Below are 19,570 nucleotides of genomic sequence, written 5' to 3' on the forward strand. Positions count from 1 at the left end.
TGTATACAACTCACACATTCACGCCCCTTCGCTCGAATACAATGATTTTTTATTCTTATATATATATATATATATATATATATATATATATATATATATATAGATTTATATGTATACATTTTATGTATATATTTATAGAATAGCTTTAGATAATTCTAAGTGAGGTGACCATCACTGTCGCGAATGGACGGTCAGAGTTCAGGGAATTTTAAGTCGACGTGACACCACGTGTCTTTTGGCTCACACTTTGTCCGTAATTACTGATTTCATTAATCGGCCAAAGTAAACGAGCTCAGTCTAGGCATCGCGTTCTTCTTTGAATCCCTCACCCTAAAAAGGTTCGACGTTATCAACGAATTCTTAGAGGACCCGATCGCGCGTATTTCGAGCATACAAATGTGATGTATTCATTTGTGTAAGTGTTTGACCGTTTGCCTGTATATCTGTGTGTTTGTGTATGTGTGTATATGTGTGTGGATAGGCATTAATTAAAAAGAGCAAGGAGTAACGCGAAACGGTCCGGTTTCGAAATATTTCCCGGAGTCAGTGACTTCGTATGATTTTTGCTCCCTAAGCTATCTGGAAGCAGTCAAATATCGAATCGATTTACCTATCGATCATTTCTACGCGTTAAGACTAGTGTTATAATAGGAACATGATGTCGTCATTCGTTTATCCGTAGCACCACTGTATAATATAGAGTTATGGATATATTAAAGGAGAGAAAGAGAGAGAGAAAGAGAGAGAGAGAAAGAGAGAGAAAGAGAGAGAGAGAGAGAGAGAGAGAGAGAGAGAGAGAAAGAGAAAAAAACGTAGATCTCGTTATCATTCATTTATACATTAATTATTGATATCTATTAGGTAGGAAAATAACACGAAAGAACATTTGATGTTCTTTGAGTTTTGGAACACTGATGAAATGAAGACAGAAATAAAGGGAACAGTGATACCGGACAAACCGTTCTTCTGATATTCGGCTCACTCGAAGAAATGACGACGGCGGGAGCGGCGCTGTAGTCCGTTTGAGTCCCGAGATTAATAATAATCATAATAATAAAAAAAATGCACAGGCTCATTTTAGAGCTCGTTAGTCACGGGAAAACGTTCGACGTTGGTCGTGTTCCTTCTCTCGTATCGTTATGGTCACTTCCTTTTATGTCACTCGGGGACGGAGGATAAATCGTAAACTCCATTTTTCGTGGATGAGCCAGTCCGTGGGTCCGGTCGGGACTTAGCGAAGGTCCGATCTCTTCTCCTCCTGCTTTTCTCTCTTTTTTTTTTCTTTTCTCTTTTTTGTTTTGTTTATTATTATTTCTATACTGTACATAAATAGCGAGTTACGGATTTTACAAGAAAATCCAAGGATATGTCGAGGTTCACGCGGCGAGCCCTTCACCTCTTGGGGCCGAAGGTGGCGGTAATCTCGCCGTAGGTGGTGTAGCTGCGTTCTCTGTTCTACTTGGTGGCTCTCTGTCGAAATGATGTTGAAGAGGGTCGCCGGTGCTCGTCGTCCACGACGGAACACTAGCCGAATTTTGATTTCCGCTGTTAGAGGAAGGTGTACCCGGCGAATGAGACGGCGATGGCGTTTGGAAAAGCATCGAGCCTGTTGGTATCGCTGGTTTGCCGTCGACCAAGGGCCCGTTGCTGGTTGGCGCCATCGGTTGTTTGTCCCCAGGGAAGCCTCCTCCGTTTCCACTGTACACGGAACCAAATAGTCCTGCGTACTTTGCCGCGCCTACCGAGTGTGCCGGCAAACCGTTGTTACTTTGGATCACCGATATCTCGTTCAGCTGTAAAGTTAACGTTTACGCCTTTCGGTTAGCTTTAATCGGGCGCAATTACCTATAAATCGAAGTGAAAGAAATAATTGATCGTTAACAGTATCGATGATTTGTCCATTAATTTGACGATACTTTCAATGATACTGACATAATATGACAATGAAGATAAAAGTAAATTGGGGAGAAAGAGAGGAGAAGGGGGAGGGTGGTGGAGGAAAGATGAAAAAATCGATAACAATAAAATTTGTCATTTTTTCTAAAAGTTAGCGTTTTCACGTTGCCACTCACCTTTTGCTGTACTCCGTTAAGGAATGGCGCGGGTAGATAAGGATAGAAGAGATCCGGCCGTCGCTGGAGGAACTCCGAGTCCTTGGGAGTGATGGGCAGAGGTGGCAGATCCAACGACATGCGTCGTCCTCGCCGCGAGGCTCCGTTGGTCCACATATGGGTTCCCATATGTACCTGCATTGAAATAACAAGAGAAAGAGAGAGTTCAATATCAGTTTGACCTCCAATTTGTATTTATATTTTTTATTATTTTTAGCGCTAGTCTATCATCGAGCTTGCGAATTCGTATGTTATGTATTTGCGTTAGTAGAAAAGCAATAGCGGCTAGCCGGTTTAATGAAAAGTTTTTGGAGCTGAGGATATTATGAGACAGATAGAAAGGTATGAAAGGAATTAGAGAGAAAGAGAGAGAGATATATATATATAGAGTGAGACATTTTATTGTTTCATATCTATACCTTTAAATTACCCTTGGTGGTGAAGGCCTTCTGGCAGACGGTGCATCGGAATGGTTTGTCGCCAGTATGAGTTCTCATATGGATCTGGAGCGCCGAAGATGATGAGAAATTCTTATTGCAAATCTGGCACAAGTGTTTACTCGGCACGCCTGCAAACATATACACACAGTTTCGCTCAGGTGGCCGTTCGATTATTGCTTCGTGATACTCGACGTTATTTTCTCTTTTTTTCTTGTTTCTCTTTTCTCTTTTCTTTTCTCTTTCTTTTTTTTTCTCTTTCTTTTTTCATTTTCTACGAGTTCAACTTTCGTAGTTTTATTGAAGAAAATTCAACAATTGACGAAGCAACGCGTTTCGAATAAACCTCGAAGAGTATTTAGGAAATACAATTAGAATTTGATTTCAGACATTTAGAGTTTTCGTATATACGAAAGAAAGCAAAAGATGAGAGGATGCGAGGCGTGCAAAAAAGAAAGCTAGTTGCGGTAGTGAATTAGCGATGTTATTGAGACTACAGCGTAAAGCTTAGAGAGTTAAGAATGCGCTCGATGAAGAAGCGAATTAATTTCCCTTGAATTTAAACAGAAAAACCACTTACTGGGTGGTCTTTTTGGTGCCGGAAGATCACCCTCGGGTGGAGATCTCTTCATTGGTACTGCCGACTCGATTGACGCCGGTGGTACCGGCGGTGGTGGTGGTGGAGGTGGAGGTGGAGGTGGTAAACTCAAATCGTCGCTGCACATAGGACTCCTAGAACTCTCGTGATCCTGGCTTTGTTGTTGGTGTTGTTGTTTCGCATCGGTGAAGAGATGGGGTGGCATATCGCGTATTTTGTGTGTCAGCATGTGCTGTTTCATATTGCCCTGCGAATTAGAATCGAAATTTTCTTTAAATCTCTTAAGTTTAAGAAAATTAGAATATTTCTTTTTCTTTTTTTTATTATTATCGATATATTAAAATTTTTCATTGGTTATTCTATGGGAATAGTTCCCAACGATAGTTATACTTTTATAGCTTAATTTAATGGGTGCGTTCACCCGGTTGAATGAGCTGGAGTAGAAAAAGAAAATGACCACAAAATTTTTCTTATTGTAGAATACATTTTTTTTGGCTTTTTTTTTGTTTTTTTGCTTTATTTTCCTCGTTTGAACCCAGCTCAATCGACTAAGTGAACTCACTATGGAGCGTTAAAGTCGACATTGGATGAAGCCTGCATGATGCTGGAGTCCCTTACCAGGAAGACGTGGTCCGAGGTGAGAAGTCCGAGGGCGGGTGGCATCAGCGGGGGCAGGCGGACGGTTGAATAGATAGACGTCAGCCCCCGCCCCCCTCCGGTCCCGGTCCGCCCCCGGTTCTTCCGTTCCTCAGGCCTCCGCCGCCTGCGTTTGGGTTTCTCCTCGTTTCCGCTAGTCGACGTTCTTCTCTCCTCGCTCTGATATCGGTTATTCGTTTGTGGGGCGCCCTTTATGGCAAAGGGCTTTCGTTGCTCCGCGCACGAGGAGCATACGTCCGATCCAGCATTCTGAAATTATTGTACAATAATGGCCTGATCCAATTTCCAAACGTTCCAGAGCTAAAGCGTTCAATTCGATTCTGAGCTTTTTATATTTTTATTATCGCGATTGTACTCTATCGATTCGTTTCTAAAAAACGTCGGATAAGGGAGCGAAGCTCCTCGTTTTTAGACGGAAAAGAATTACCTTCGTCGAAAATCCTCGGTCGCATATGCTGCATTTAAAAGGCCGCTCCTTCGTGTGACTTCGATAATGAATCTCCAGAGCAGAGTTGCACGCAAATGTCTTGTAGCAGATATTACACGTAGTGTTTCCACGTACTGGAACAAATTTTACTGTTTAACATCGACATCGGTTTAGTTATTCTTTTGGCTTTTTATTTGTTTTTTATTTTTTTTTTTTCTTTCGTTATTTTATTTTTTTTGTATATCATTTTTGTATTTTTTTTTCCTTTTCCTCTTTTTTATATATACATTTAGATATTTCTTTATATTTCTTGACTCTTTCGTTAAAGCAAACTACGCGTCTTTCTTATCTTACGTATCGTAATTTATACACGTTTGTACGTGGAAATATTGTTATCGAATGCTTTGTAAAATGCAGCGCGAGTGACTCGCTATCGAAAGGAATCGTGCTGTGAATTTAATCGAATTGCTATTATAAGAATTCAATTTACAATAGAACGTTGCAATGATGATTATGATATTTGAATAATCGTTTTATACTTGGAACATTCAGAAGGAGTAGGGAGAATATTGTGAATACGACTGTATATTGTAACATATTGTTTATTTAATGAAATACATATGAAATATTAGGCGTTAACTCAGCAAGAAATTTCCAAATATCGATAATATCCATTGCGAGAACTAAAACCTAAAAAAAACCGTTGAATTCAAGTACAATGATGCAAATCCGATCTGTCTCCATTCAAGAACGCGAGATCGTCGTAGTTTCGCGGCTTTTCTCGAAAATATCAAGGGCGTGTTGGGATGATACGTCAGAAACACAGAGAACTGGAAGTTGCAAAAGTATGATCGAAAATGGAGCTAAACACCTCGACGAAGTTATAGTGAGTTATAACGGACGGTATGAGTGCTAGGTCCGGCTACACCACAACGGGCATTGATGATGAATTAGGAGGGAGTGATTGGTATTGGTCAAGCAACGAGAGAAAGAGATAAAAAGGAATTTCGAAAGAGAGACAAAGATCAAAATTGAAAGATAAATAGATAAATAGATAGATAGATAGACAGAGAAAGAGAGAGAGAGAGAGAGAGAGAGAGAGAAAGTGAGAGAAAGAAAAAAATAGAAAAAGATAAAAAGCAAAGGATTTTTGGCAATGGGGAAGAGCAACTGTCGTAAGAAAGAAAGATGAGAAAAATCGATAATCGGATGAGAGAAGGAAGGTGTAGCAGGAACTGCAGCTCGTCCTGATGCTAGCAGCGCCTACCTGCTGGCCCTCCGACAGCTAGGCCGAGCGGATTGTAGGTCGATGTGGCAGCAAGGACTGCCGATGTAGTGAGGGAGGCTAGTGGACCGCTGGCACCGCTGCCAGGAGCGACGGTATTCATCGAAGTGACACTGTTTATGCTGGAGGAGGATCCCATGGTGCTGGTGGAAGGCGAGGAGGAGACCGTCTGCAAGAGGCCTGCGAACATTCCGAAAGGATGCGCGTGATGGGGTGTCGTCTGGGGTGGCGGCGTCGCTGCGGATGATACCGAGGCTGGCGTCGATGAGGCTCGAGGGGTGAGATCGAGGGGTGCCCCACCGGTGGGAGGACTATTGCTCTTGTCGCTGCCGTTGTAACGATGATAGGAAGGTGATCTCGCGACGATCGAGGCCGTGCCGGTCGCCGTAGTCGTGATCGTTCGCACTTGATTCTCCAAAGCAGCCAAAGAGGTCGAGAAGGTAGATAGAGAGATTTCTTTTTGTTCGCTTTCCTCGTTCTCGTGATCCTGTTCCTCCTCGGTGTCCGGGATACACCTATCGCGATTGACCTCGCACCTTTCGTCATCCTCCCTGCGATCTTCCTCTTCGTCTTCTTGCTCTTCCACTTCCTCGTTGTGTTCTTCCATGTATCTCTGCTGCTGTTGTTGCTGCTGTTGCTGTTGATGATGATGATGTAATTGATGTTGCTGTTGCTGTTGTTGTTGATGCTGTTGCTGTTGGGGTTCTTCCTTAACGTCTACGTCGTTTTTCTGGTGTTGTCGTTCTATGGTAGGCTGTCGGGAGGGTGGAAATCCTAGGGAGAAACCCGCGCTCGTCGGATGTATCGGTGGAAATCCTTGAGGTAGGAAAGAGGCTAATGGATGATGCGAATAGCCAGGGGGAAATTCGTTCACTTCGTCTGCCTGTATCTGTTCCAAACTGAGATCGGTAGGCTCACCCGTGTGCAGACGTATGTGCTGCTGTAGCACGAGAGCGTTCGTGAACTTCTTATGACAAACGGGACATTGATGAAACACTCGAAGCTGTGGCTTCGCACGGTGTACACCCATGTGGGTTTTGAGGTTGCCCTTCGTGGTAAAAGCTCGCCCGCAGATTTTACACTTGAACGGACGTTCTCCTGTATGCGTTCTATAATGCATTTGCAGGGCGCTCTTGCAAGAGAGTACTCTGTGACAAATAACGCATTGATTTGGATCGGTCAATTTGTGTTCGATATTATCGACCAATTGTTGTAATTTCGATGTTTCCGACGTTTTCGTTATTTCGATCAGACTCTCCCAAGAATTGTCGTTGCTTCCGGGTCTTGGAAGGAGACTGGAATATATCGCCGGATCCTTGGCAGGGTCGACGATCATCTCGGCCGCCGACACGGTTGGCGTCACGCTCGCGTTCGCGACAGTGTGATGTGGTATTTGATGATGACCAGGTGGCCCAGGGAATAAAATCCCGGCGAAAGACGTTTGAACGCTTCCGCTGCTTGCACTGCTACTAGCCGGCGATGCTCCGGGATAGGCGACGATTTGTTGAGGCAAACGACCGGCCGTACCTCGACTAGAAAGATTTTCCGGTTGTTCCTCGGTCTCCTCGTCCACCTCCATATCACCATCGGCCTCCAATCTGCCACTTATCTTACTATCCATACTACAGTCCTCATAGGTTTGAGGTTGCGAGGGGGGGTTAGCCGAAGAAGGCGGCGAAGCGAGATATCGCCTTGTTTCTTCAAAATCTTCGGTCTCCTCTTCCACTGGTTCCTCGGTATCCTCAGGTTCTTTCTTCGGCGTTATTCTATCAGTACCGTCCCTACTAGTCGGTCGTTGCTGATATTGTTCCTGAAGAGGCGAACGCTGTTCCATTTTGATTTCCTCTTGCTCGAGCTGTTGCTTTTGCTGCTGTTGTTGATGATTATCGTGGAAAGAGGAATGGTGGGAGTTGGAGAGAGCAGCTGGGGAGAGGGGCGAGGTGGCCGTCGGTACCGTGGTTACGGGTTTACTCAAGTTTTCCGGTAACTCTTGGTCGTCGCGATGATTAATAATGGGAGACCGGTAAAGGGGTGGCATTCCGGGTAAGGCGAGACTGAGTGGCAGAGGTGGTTGAGGAGGAAGAAATCCGTGGGCCGTAGCCGCTGGATGAAACGAGGGATGATGCGAAGGGGGCGGAGGTGGCGGAGACGGCATTGGCCTCTGACCCGAGGCTATCTGCTGAAGGAGAGGCGGATGATACTTGTCGAGATGCTCGGGGACGGGATTTGGGTTCATTTTAACGTGCGGAAATTTAGCCGTGTGTCTCTGGAAGTGGACCTTCAGGTTTCCCTTCGTGGTGAATCGGCTGCCGCAGACGTTGCATTTAAAGGGTCGCTCACCTGTATGGGATCGTATGTGGATCTGTAGGGCCGAGTCGCTGCCGAAAACCTTGCCGCAGTAACGACATCGGTGCTTGAAGAAATGTTCTCCCCGGCTGCCACCTGATTTCGAGTCGTAAGGCGAGAGCCGAGAACCTTTGCCACCCCTGAAGGCGAGCTCGTCCGCGAGGTTATTAGCCAATAGTCCTTGACTGGCATTGTCCAGCACCTCTTGCGCTCGTTTCTGTAGCATTTCCAAGGTGTTGGGTTCGTGAAGCGGCGGTGGATCCGTATTGGTTATTATCGAGGACGCCAAGGACGAGCTTATCGAGCATAGCGGCGGCATCTGATGAGACAACGCTAGATTGCTATTGTTACTCGTCGTTGGTATGCTCGAGGAGACGTTCGGCGTAGCTGGCAGCGGCAGATTCAGAGGAGAAGCACTGCTGCTAGGCGTAGGCCGTTCTTGGGGTAGATTAGGCGTTGCCGGCGCCGGCGAGCTTTGTTGACGATGACTACTGCTAGGTGATCGACAGGAAGGTGGCGAGGTCAATGTAGACAATGCCTTCGGATGCAGGACAGGAGACGGCGAAGCTTCCTTGCTATTGGGTGGCTCAGCCGTCGACGATTGTGGCACAGATTGGCCATGAGTAATAGATAATTGTTGTTGCAGCTGACTTATCAGCTGCAATTGAAAAACCTGCTGATGTTGAAGCGTGTATAGCGTACTTTGCAAAAGGGCCAAGTCCTGTAGAGCTGCCTCACTGTCCGCACCACCGGCGAGTGCAGTGGCCGCAAATTGAGCGACGGCCACTTTCGTATTTTGAAGGGCTTCGAGTGTGACGTGACTAGTACCAGCCGGTGGAAAGATCCCGCTACTCGCTCCACCCTCAACGAAGTTGTTATTGTTTTCCGCGTCCTGCCGATGGTGCATTTGCTTTCGCGAGCCTTCTTCGTCCTCGTCCTGTTCGTCTTGCTCGTCGACGCCTTCCTCATCTTCCTCCAAAGGATCCTCTTGATCCTTTTCATCCTCATCTCCGTGATGAGTTCGAGCCGCTGTAAGATCAACCGCTTCGTCTCCTCCTCCACCGCCGCCACTCTCCTCGCCGTCCGATATGAAATCATTTTCCTCTCCTGCAACAGAAAGACGGTGGGATTCCTTTAATTAACGCGATCATTTCTTTTCCTCGATTATTCTTCTCGACAAATATCATTTTTGATAAATCTTTCGCTGAAGTATACACAAGAAGAATAGTCAAAGGCCGCAATTTTTTAAAAATTTCACTTCACGAGCGAACGACCATCAAGGACAGAAAAAAAACGATAAGTTGTGGTTTCATATTATATTCAGGACATACATTGCAACCGTGATAGCATGTCAAATGAAGTAGATAAATATTTTCTCGAGCACGTCGGAGAATCGTCGTCTTTTATCGCGAACACGTCGAGTGTAGGTTCGAAACGGAGAGAACGTGGCTCGTGGTTCATTTCGACGTTCGTTTCGACGTTCGTTTCGACGTTCGAAAGGAACGATCGATTGGTATCGTTATTCGCTCTTTAGAGAGAGAAGCGATCGCAAAACGGAGAAACTTTTACGAACGGTCGTGTGGCCGAGGGCCGTTTGCCATTTGTGTCAATGATAAAAAAATGTAAAAGCGTGCTCATTAGTATTCTTCGCGAGAAGGGTGAAGCTCACGATTAATCTCACACCATTTCGTACTAACAATATCCAAGCCAACAACGATCGCCGACCTTCCATGCAAATAATGAAAAATGGAAATCGCACGATTGCTATTCTCCTCGTCGATAGTTAGATGTAGGATCGGTTTTGTACCGTTCAAATCGAATCTTAACGATCGAAAAGTTTTGTCGAACACATAATTATATATTCGATCACTATTATAATCAACACGATGTTTTTAATATTTTCGAAAAGGAGAATAAGAAACGATAAAAGGGAAATTCGAGATAAACGGTTAGCACATTGTTCGTCCACGTTTCAACGCGACTCACGTGTTCGTTCAACGAAAGTAAAAGAAGTGCGCGAGTTTTCAAACACTTTCCAATTGGACACCCAGCGAGATCGTCACGTGAAAAGAAAAAGCAAAAGAATAACGCACTCCCTCGGAATAAAGCGTTTCTCTCGGTCTCGTCGAAAGTGATTCGTACCGGAGGATCGGCTGGAATAAATCCTTGTCGTTGGTTGGCAGCTTTTCTCCTGAGATTGCCTAATGCCTCGACACTCCAGGCGACGCGTTATGCTCCATCGCATGAGCTGCATGACGTTCGAAGAAGAACACTCTCCTCTTTTACAATTCCACGTCTCTGCCAACAATTCTTCCTCCTCCTCTCCCACCTCCCCCTCCTCCTCCTCCTCCTCCTCCACCGCCGCCGCCGCTTCCGCCGCCACCGCCGCCGCCGCCGCCACCGCCGTCACTATTCACCTCCGGTCGGCATTCGTGCGAGCGAGACGATATCTCGCGCTTCGCGTCGGCCCAAGAATAAAGTTAACGTCTCTTCGCGCGTAGGTGGATTTTCTTTCTCTTTTTCTTCCTCTATATACCTATATAGCGTTACTCTCCACGTAGAGAGCGCCAACTCGCGGCAAGATCCGTGATTGAGAAGAGTAGAGTAGAGTAGAGAAGAGAAGAAAAGAGAAGAGAAGAAAAGAGAAGAAAAGAGAAGAGAAGAGAAGAGAAGAGAAGCAAAGGAAAGCGTAGTGGGGGAAGCGAGTTCCGCGTACTCGTAACGATCGAACGCGCGACAGCTTGTTACGACCGGTGTCATCCAGCAAGGACGAAAACCGACTGATCGCTCGGTAAAGAAGCAGGCTGGGCATAGGTAGGATCGCGCAATACCACTGTACGCCGGCAACCTCATCCCCACCACTATTCTTGGGATCGCCAGCGATCGTGGCGTCCCACTATCCGCGCGAGTTTCCACCACCACCACTAGCAGCACCACCACCACTAGCAGCAGCAGCAGCACCACCACCACCACCACCACCACCACCACCACCACCACCACCACCACCACCACCACCACCACCACCACCACCACCACCACCACCACCACCACCACGAGCACCAACACCAGCACCACCACCATCGCTAGCAGCACCAGCAGCAGCAACAGCAGCAGCAGCAGCGACGGCGGCAACGGCAGCGGCACTACCACCACTACCACTGGCATCATCACCACCACCACCGTCGCAAGTGGAGGTAGCAGCAGCAGCAGCAGCAGCTCACACCAGGCTACCGGCGACGTTGCTTCGGTTATGACAGGGAGGCGGTGCGGTTCATAAATCAGGGGAAAAGGGGCGGCGCTTGCGTTAGCCACTCACCGACGAGTTATTAATTATTATCTGGCCGCGCTCGATGCACCCTCGCTTTACCACCCACACGATTCCGTGCGTTGTTGACTTTCTCTTTCTCTCTTTCTCTCTCTACCTCTTCCTTTCCCTTCCTCCGACCCTCCCTCATAATTTTTTTCTTTTCTCCTTTCTCCTCACCTTCTATCCTTCTCTGTTTCTTTTCTCGGAGCTACGATCCGACACCCACGCGATTTTACGCGATTCCTCGGACTTGGTTATGTAGTCACCTCCTATCGTAGCCTTGCGATAAGCCAACCGGGGATCATAACTAGGTAGGACGTCGCCGGCTTATCCGTTTCCCGTGCGAAATAGCATTAACGCGATTAAGTGTTATCGAGTGCGAACATCGGCACTTCCTAAGGCTTCCGAGCCTCGATCTTTAGCTATAACTTCTGCCATTTGCCCTGTTTTACGTCATTTTTTTACACGATAATAATTAAAATTGTGATATTGATTCTACTTGACCAAGTATTATAATACTTCATCCTTTCTTTTGTGCATTTCTTTGGTAGGTCTCATAATGACCGAAAAAAAAGATAGACTGTTTCAGGTAGCATGTCTTTTTGTCGTTTATGCAATCTCTTGACAATGGAATTCGGCAAATACGTCAGGAAACGGTTTACTACGATTTAAATCATAAACTTGTAAGATGGACTTCTCTCAAAGCGAAACACTTAGTAGGGTTCTATTCTGTCTATCTCTCTCTCTCTCTTTCTCTTTCTCTCTCTGTCTGTTTTCGTCTTTCTTCCACTGGAGAAATTTTAACAGACCTATACAACTTACTGACTCTCGTCGGGTGTCCGCGAATGGGCAACAATGCGATAATGGGTCGGAAGTCATATTTCACGTAGACCGTCTCGGCGGCAGCAACAGCTTGTCCGGAGTGTTTCCTGTTTCAGGATTCACATATATTTAACCGCTAAGAAACTACGAATTTGCCTGAGACGGTCGGTGATAGACGATCTATTGACTTTCTCAAAGAAGAGAAATAGAAAGAAAAGAAAAGGGGGCTTGTATCTGGTTTGGGATCTATTGTGAATGGAAAGACATCTTTCTTCTCGTTTTATCCTACTTTTTGACTTGAACCTGTGTTACGTTTTTTCTTTTCCCTTTTTTTTCTTTTTTCTTTTTTTTTCCTTTCTTCTTTTCTTTTTCTTTTTTCTTTTTTTTTCTTGGAAAAATATTTCGTCGGTCAAGCAAAAGGATAGAGTCACATAGCGCTCATGGCGAGACTATACAAGTAGGGTGGTCCATATCGGTGCGTTCTTACGAGTGCAAGGTCGCGAGGGCTGGTCGATAAAAGCAATGACTGAAGAATCGGCCGCGGGGGTCGTTGCTCTCGTTAGTTTCGAGTCGCGACGAGTCACGGCGCATTCGTGCTGAATACAAAAGGGATTCGTATTCGTAGTGACGGGGTCGAGTCTTGTTTAAATAAGTTAGCAGTGGCGAGTAAAGATGAAGGGGAAAGGCTGAAGGAAGGGGTAGGAGGGGGTTGGAAGAGGAAGGAGTTGATAAAGGAAAGGGTAGTAGTAGAAGTAATAGTAGTAGTAATAGTAGTAGTAATAGTAGTAGTAGTAGTAGTAGTAGTAGTAGTAGTAGTAGTAGTAGTGGTAGTAGTAGTAATAGTAGTAGTAGTAATAAAAGGAAGAGGAAGAAAGGGAAAAGGAGGGAATCGAAGGTAAAAGACGAAGGTGGAAAAGGAAAGGGTAAAAGAGAGAGAGGGGAGGGAGGGAGGGAGAGAGATATAGATATAGAAAAGTGAAAAGGGAGCGAGGAGAGAAAGAAGCTCACCGAGGGAATTTGCACGTGGCGGCTTGCGATTGGCTCGCACCTGTCTCCTCGGACCGCCCTCTTTCGTTCGCGATCGTACGGAATGCCTACATACCTAATACGCTTTCTTGCTCGGTCTCTGCATATACTCTTCTTGCGGCGTATCGCGTGCATGCGAATGCACACTTTCTCGTTGAGCGAATGCATGTATTATTGCTAAGGCGAGGTGTTGGTAGCGTGTAATGAAGCACCACCACCACCACTAGGCATTACCACCCCTCCCACGAGCTCGCTGCACGCCAACTTCCCCTCCACTGGCGCCCTCGGCGAGCCTCGCGGACGTCAAGGTAGGGAGCCGGAACGAGCTGGAGGGAGTTGGCGCGAGTTAGCGGAAGGTTCTCCAGCGAGAGGAGAAAGGGCATAGGATAGAGAGTAGATATTATACTTTTGTATACGCGGACTTGCGGGGGAGGCTCGAAGCAAAGGGCCGGTACTGGATGAAGAGGTGGAGGAAGAGGAAGAAGAGGTGGTACGTGGCCGTGGTTACACGCGGTTAATCTATCTTCTGGTAGACGCTAAACTGCAAGATGGAGGCCTCCCTCCATTGCGATTGCCATATTTGTAATCGAGAACGATGCTGGCTTTTCGATCGGACGGCTTCCTTTGTTCTTGAGGAGTCGATTGATCGTTACGGAAAATATATATATTATATATATCTATATATATGTATGTATATAAATATACCTATATATAAATATATCTATATAAATATACCTATGTATAAATATATATATACACACGTACACACACATTCTTTATAGACTCATCGAGAGATTTAGCTATCAGTTAGGGATTAGGGAAAAATTTTCAAATAGAGTAGAACGCGGCATAGGTAAACTCCAATCGTGATTTTATCGTTCCTATTAGCTTTAAATGCTTTCCATAATGGAAAGGGGAGCCGCGGAGAGGGGAGAAAGTGAGGTTACGATGTACGAGCACGGCGGAGTGATTGAAAAGCGTGCGTTTTTTTTACTCGATCGACAAGCCTAAGAGAGAACGTGTTTCAAGAGCTTTCCTATCTTCGGGCCGAAAAGGCCGGGAGGGGTTAGACGGCAGTGGCCGGGCAGGGAGAGACGAAAAAGAAAGCGCTCGGTAAGTACCGTGTAATAAAGTATTGGCCATGAAGGGAAAGAGAAAGAAGGAGATACAAAGAGAAAGAGTCCTTTCGGTGGGTGGGTGGTTCGCGTTCCAAGATCCTTCGGCGATCTGTTAAGTAACCTGCGGATTTACATGGTCCTATCTTATCGACGCACTGAGAGAAAAAGAGTGAGAGAGAGAGAGAGAGAGTGAGAGAAAGACAAAAAGAAAAAAAGAAAGAAAGAGAAAACCTCCTATGTGCCCGGCGTCCCAAGGCATTTATTTATTCGTTTGCAAATGAATAAAGAAGGTCGATCGATGCTCGATCGCACCGACTCGGTTCCTTCGGTACAAGCACGGGCAACACAAGCAAGCATGCTATGGATTCCAAGTTAGAAGTATTTCCCTCAGTGAGAGAGAAAGAAAGAGAAAGAGAAAAAGAAAGAGGGAGAGAGAGAGAGGGAAAGAGAGACGCCGGCTTGTAGGCCGGCCAATGGAGCTTAGGGCTGGAGGAGTGAGGCGAGAAGGGAGCTCGGGCATGTCATACGCGAAGCCCTTATCTCTGCTCCGGCCGGAATCATGATCGTTCCTCTCGCGCGAACTTGCCCGTGGGATATCCCTTCGCTACACCAATTCACGGGTACAACACGGAGTGTGAGAGGGTTTTAATGTTACCTGCCCCGAGCATCTCGGCACCGCGGATATTTATCGTTATTTGTAATCCCGAGGACCATCGGAGAATATGTTCGAGCTTCTTCCACGAGCGATCCCCATTGCACCTCTTTGTTTCGTACTTTATGGAGATCTTACCGCGGCGACGTTATTTCATGTTACGAGTCGACGCTGACATTCCACGAACCGTTCGTCCGCCTTCTTTTTCTCCTTCACCATCTTCCTTCCTTCCTTCCTTCCTTCTCTCCTCCTCCGCCCCTTCCTCCGCCCCTCCCCTATTCTCTCTCTCTCTCTGTCGCTTATTCAATGAAAGAATCTTATAAGCGTCGAAAGTCATATCTCTTTCCTTGAACGTGATCATTAACGCGTTTGTCCATGGATGACGACGCGTTGTTATAACATTTGACCCGTTAATGTTGGTAGTCATTGACACGTTCAATGTTAACTAGTCCATTTTGTTAATTAAATGTGCTAAACTTTGACTATCAGCGAACGTAGAGATACATATAATAACGTTAATGATAAGGTTTCCACGAACGTTTGTAATTATTTACGGTTAGTTAATAGTTTGTTATTTTGTTAGGGAAATTAAATTGGCAAAGGTGTTTAAATGGAATAAGATAAATTCTTCGGAAAAGATTTTTGGGCCTCGAAGAGGTAGCCGGATCGTTGCGAAAACAATTTATTCGGATCTATCGCAGGCGGCGGGTGGGTCGGCCTTCGAAAGGTGAAAGGTTAACAGCCTCTATGGAAATAATGGCCGGATCGTTGACCGTAGTAATCTTAGCCCGCGGAAACAATTTAATTGCTCGTTCAGCGTCCGTCATAAACGACGTAGCCCTACTCTTTCTCTCAAAGGAAAGCTCACGCATATCCGTGATACATCATACATGTATTGCCGAAAGAGAAATATCATTGTTCGGAGACGATCGGACGAAGAATTGTGGATTTGTACGATCGAAAAAAAAATTTTTTCTTCCTTTTTTTTTCTTTTTTCTATCGCGGAGAGAATCCCGTGTAAACAGGCCAGAAAAAAAAAAGAAAAGAAAGAAGAAGAAGAAGAAAAAAAAAAGGAAAATAACGGCAAAGCCGCCGGATCGATTTTAGGTGCGATAAAAGAAATCGGAATTTAAGATTTCACGGTTGTTTAGTTCGAAAATGGAAATGATCAAAATGCATGGACGACCTGAGAGCTCGTTAATTACCATATATCGTTGTAACATCGTGTTCCGTGAACTTGATCGTTTCGAAGAAGTGGAAATGAATCGTGTTAGTGAGAGATAAAGAAAGAAAGAGAAAGGGAAATGGAGAGGGATAGAGAAAAAGAGAGAACGTAAGAGAGAAAGAGCCATTCGCATGCATATGCGATTCACAATCTTATCTGTACACCTCGTAAATAGCGGACAATACCAATGGCCGATTCTCAATGCAGTTACTTAGGTAGTCTATTATATAGGCATGAGCTGGTAGTGCATTAGTGCCGCCAGATTGACCCTTTGGTCAAACGCCGTTTAAGTTGCGCCCGGAACAATGTTCGCGTGTTTCGCCATGCAATGAGGTACTTTCGAGGACCCAACATTTCGTTGAGAATTGTTTTCTATTATGGATAAAGATTAGCTTGATCCGTAACGATTTTGTCTTTGATTTTCATTTTTCTTCCAAATTTTTCACATTGGTTTTGCATACAATACGTCTTAAACCTTAATCTTTTTTCTCTTTTCTGTTTTTATTTTTTGTTTTTAATACTTTTTTCATTATTGTTTCTTTTTTCTTCTTTTTTTTTTTTTTTTTCTTAAGCAGATCACGTACTCTTATAGAATTAATGACAAACGTATAAATCTTAATAAGATTGTTAATGTAGTATAATTATCTATGAAAAATCGAGTTCTTATGTACACGTGATAGTAAATGTGTTAGCACGCGCACCCCTACGGCTTCTTTTCTCTTTTTTCTTCTTTTTTCTCTCTTTCTCTCTCTCCCTCTCTCTCTCTCTTTTCTTTTTCTTTTCTTTTTTATCTTCTTGTTCCACCTCTGACATCGCTCTCGTCGACCTCCTATCTCGCGCTCTCCATTCCACGGACATCTTCTCGGCACTTCGTTATTTGCCACGATGATTATTACGATTATTACGGCACGGTTTGCGGCTGTCGTCGTAAAAACCGTCCCATAAAAAAGAATCGGGGCCTCCGGGGTCCCCTTTTAATAAGCGTCTTCTTACGACTCGAATCTAAAGTCGAAAGAAAAGAAAAGAGATGAGAAGAGAAGAGAAGAAAAGAGAAGAGAAGAGAAGAGAAGAGAAGAGAAGAGAAGAGAAGAGAAGAGAAGAGAAGAGAAGAGAAGAAAAGAGATGAGAAGAGAAGAGTAGAGAGAAGAGGAGAGGAGAGAAGGGAGACACTCTTAGGCAGGAGTGAACGAGTTAGTGGCATCTCTTCAAAAGTAAAATGCGACTCGTCTTTAAGAGTGCCGATACAGAATCAGCTCGATCCCAATGATCGTCCATGGGTTTTCATTATCGTCCGTTTCGTCACGCCGTGTTAACGCTCGTGAACTCTTCATCGAACTCCTCACGAATTTATACTCGTAAATCTATCCTTACCTACCTAAGGTGGTATATTCGGCTTAACACGCATGATTAATTTTCGTTCGATTTACCACGATTGATTTGCGATGGAATGTCAAATCTCTTTTTAACGATATTCCACGATAACGAACGAGTTTTAACGATCTATCGTTATTTCCAATGTACCTTTACTTTCATTTATTTATATGCCCTCTTAAATGAAATACAACGTTACAACGAAATAATCTTTTTAATGCTCCGTGAATTTCGTTATGATGAAATTGAATCTTGTCGTTACGTCGATGCTATCATTACAATATTTATAACGTTCGAAGCATTCCTTTGTTCGAAGATACTAAGTTGATTTAATTATAGTAGGTTCTAACAGTACGAAACAAGCGAGCCGATTCAAACGTGGCTCGACTTAGCACTCGAATAAGACGAATAAATCTCCGATCGTGTATACCTACGAGTTTCCTTTCAATACGTCGTCACGTATGTAAGTAAGTACGTACATACGTATGTACGTAAGTATTTATACGTCACAATGACCGATTTCGAGCACATTATAGTAATACAATAATAATGAACCTACGACAAGCGTAGGCGTTGATTATGGCGATACAAGGGTAGGCTTGAACGTTACCCTTCCAATAGGATACGTGACTTCGAACGTATCCCATTCGTATTATCCTACGTATTATTTTATACTTTTGAGAAAGCTTATAAAATATTCCGCGCGTTGATCTTTTTCTATGGCCGAATATGCGGATAACGACGAATGTCCTGTAGCGAGGATCGTAGCTGGGGTACTAGCTGGTGGAAAAAGGAATGAGATCGAGAATAATGGGGAATAATGGTGAAAAGCCCGAAGGACTCTGTCAATGGGAATTGGCGACCCTGCGTCCTTCTAATGGGCACGAGCGGCTTCAACGACGATGGACAATGCTCCAAGAGAGCCAATGGTCAGCTCTCTTTTCCTCACTCTCTCTCTCTCTCTCTCTCTCTCTCTCTTTCTTTCTCTCTCTCTCTTTTACTCCGTCTGTTTTTTTTCTATCCTTTTCTACCGATGGTCAGCCGGATCCTCCCGCACATGCAGCTGTCTCGAAAGAGCAGACACCCCCGCAGCTGCACGTGTTCTCACTTTCTCTCTCTCTCTTTCTATCTTTCTCTCTCTCTCTCTCTTTTTCTCTTATATTCTTCTTCCTTCACCCTCACCTTCTTTCCTTTTCTCTCTCTCTCTCTCTTTCTTTCTGACAATCTGCCCACGCCGTCGCAAACGACACAATACCAGAGCATCGGTTATCTGTTCGTTCGACGTGGCCCTCGTGACATTCGTTTGGTCGCTTTTGTGAACGACGCACCTAAAAATCAATCCTTTTGTCTTCACTCTTACGCGGATCTCTCTTTGTCGGATTTCATGCGAAAATATAATGGGTCAAAATTCAATTTGTCTTGATTCCCCCTACGTCTATCTTCTTTTCTTTATATCATTTTATTTAATAGAATTCAATATTTCGATTGTGACTACGACGAATTTTGAGAAACGTGTAATATATTTTTACGCGCAGAGGTACATTTTTGAATACCCATATTCTAAGAATTAATTATCCTATTGATATTAAAATACATATATTTGTGTATATATATATATATATATGTACGTGTTCGTATATAAAGTCATCTGATTTTGAAGGGTGAGCGCCGTTAATCGCATTTGGTTTTAACTTGGAGTGGTCAAAGGTTATGAAGGTAAAGCGGGATTAAGTGTAGGTGGATAGTATATGCCGAGGTTTCTGTTAGCTCACGTTCATTGTGACATGCTCTCGAGGGTTGCGAATATATATGCGTGTATCTATGTATATGTGTGTGTGTGCGCGCGCGCGAGTTCAGGCACTTTTGTGTGGGTGTGTGTATACGTGTATACGTGTGAGTATGAGTGTCTCGAAAGGTGGGTGGATAAAGAGGAAAGAAAGAACACTCTACACGCGTGCGTAAACGAAAGAGAGAAAGAGAGAAAAAGAGAGATAATACTCACCAGGGTGAAGACGAGGAAAGGGAGAAAGTCAAAACGAGGGTGGCAGAAGAAAGAAGGCAAGAGGAAGGTTACCTCGATGGCGCGTGCCCGACACCCTACTTTAGTTTCAGGGGTGTAACACCCATAAATAAATAGGGCTTCCGTTTTCGGTTCCACTCAATGCAGCCCTCCAGACGCGATCATGGA

The 19,570-nt window shown here is 44.7% G+C and overlaps 1 protein-coding gene across 5 annotated transcripts in view; it reads right to left on the reverse strand.

Moving 5' to 3' along the window:
- Window positions 1-108: 108 nt before the first annotated feature.
- Window positions 109-19,570, reverse strand: part of salm (spalt major) — a 60,207-nt gene continuing 40,745 nt past the window's right edge. Inside the window, exons 1-8 of one of the 5 annotated variants that reach the window (XM_085656038.1) lie at window positions 10,004-10,197; window positions 5,498-8,968; window positions 4,231-4,364; window positions 3,765-4,052; window positions 3,129-3,393; window positions 2,531-2,679; window positions 2,073-2,246; window positions 109-1,793 (exon numbers count right to left, since the gene is read on the reverse strand). In XM_085656038.1, coding sequence (XP_085512164.1) covers window positions 1,377-1,793; window positions 2,073-2,246; window positions 2,531-2,679; window positions 3,129-3,393; window positions 3,765-4,052; window positions 4,231-4,364; window positions 5,498-8,968; window positions 10,004-10,115 — 5,010 coding nt within the window. In that variant the 5' untranslated portion in view covers window positions 10,116-10,197 and the 3' untranslated portion in view covers window positions 109-1,376. Of the gene's footprint in view, window positions 1,794-2,072; window positions 2,247-2,530; window positions 2,680-3,128; window positions 3,394-3,708; window positions 4,053-4,230; window positions 4,365-5,497; window positions 8,969-10,003; window positions 10,198-19,570 lie in introns of those variants that run through there. The other 4 variants (XM_035870878.2, XM_035870881.2, XM_035870882.2 and 1 more) reach the window with 4 other exon arrangements.

Source organism: Vespa mandarinia, chromosome 1, assembly GCF_050613455.1.
Source record: "Vespa mandarinia isolate Hongniang chromosome 1, ASM5061345v1, whole genome shotgun sequence".
Classification (NCBI taxonomy): Eukaryota; Metazoa; Arthropoda; class Insecta; order Hymenoptera; family Vespidae; genus Vespa; species Vespa mandarinia.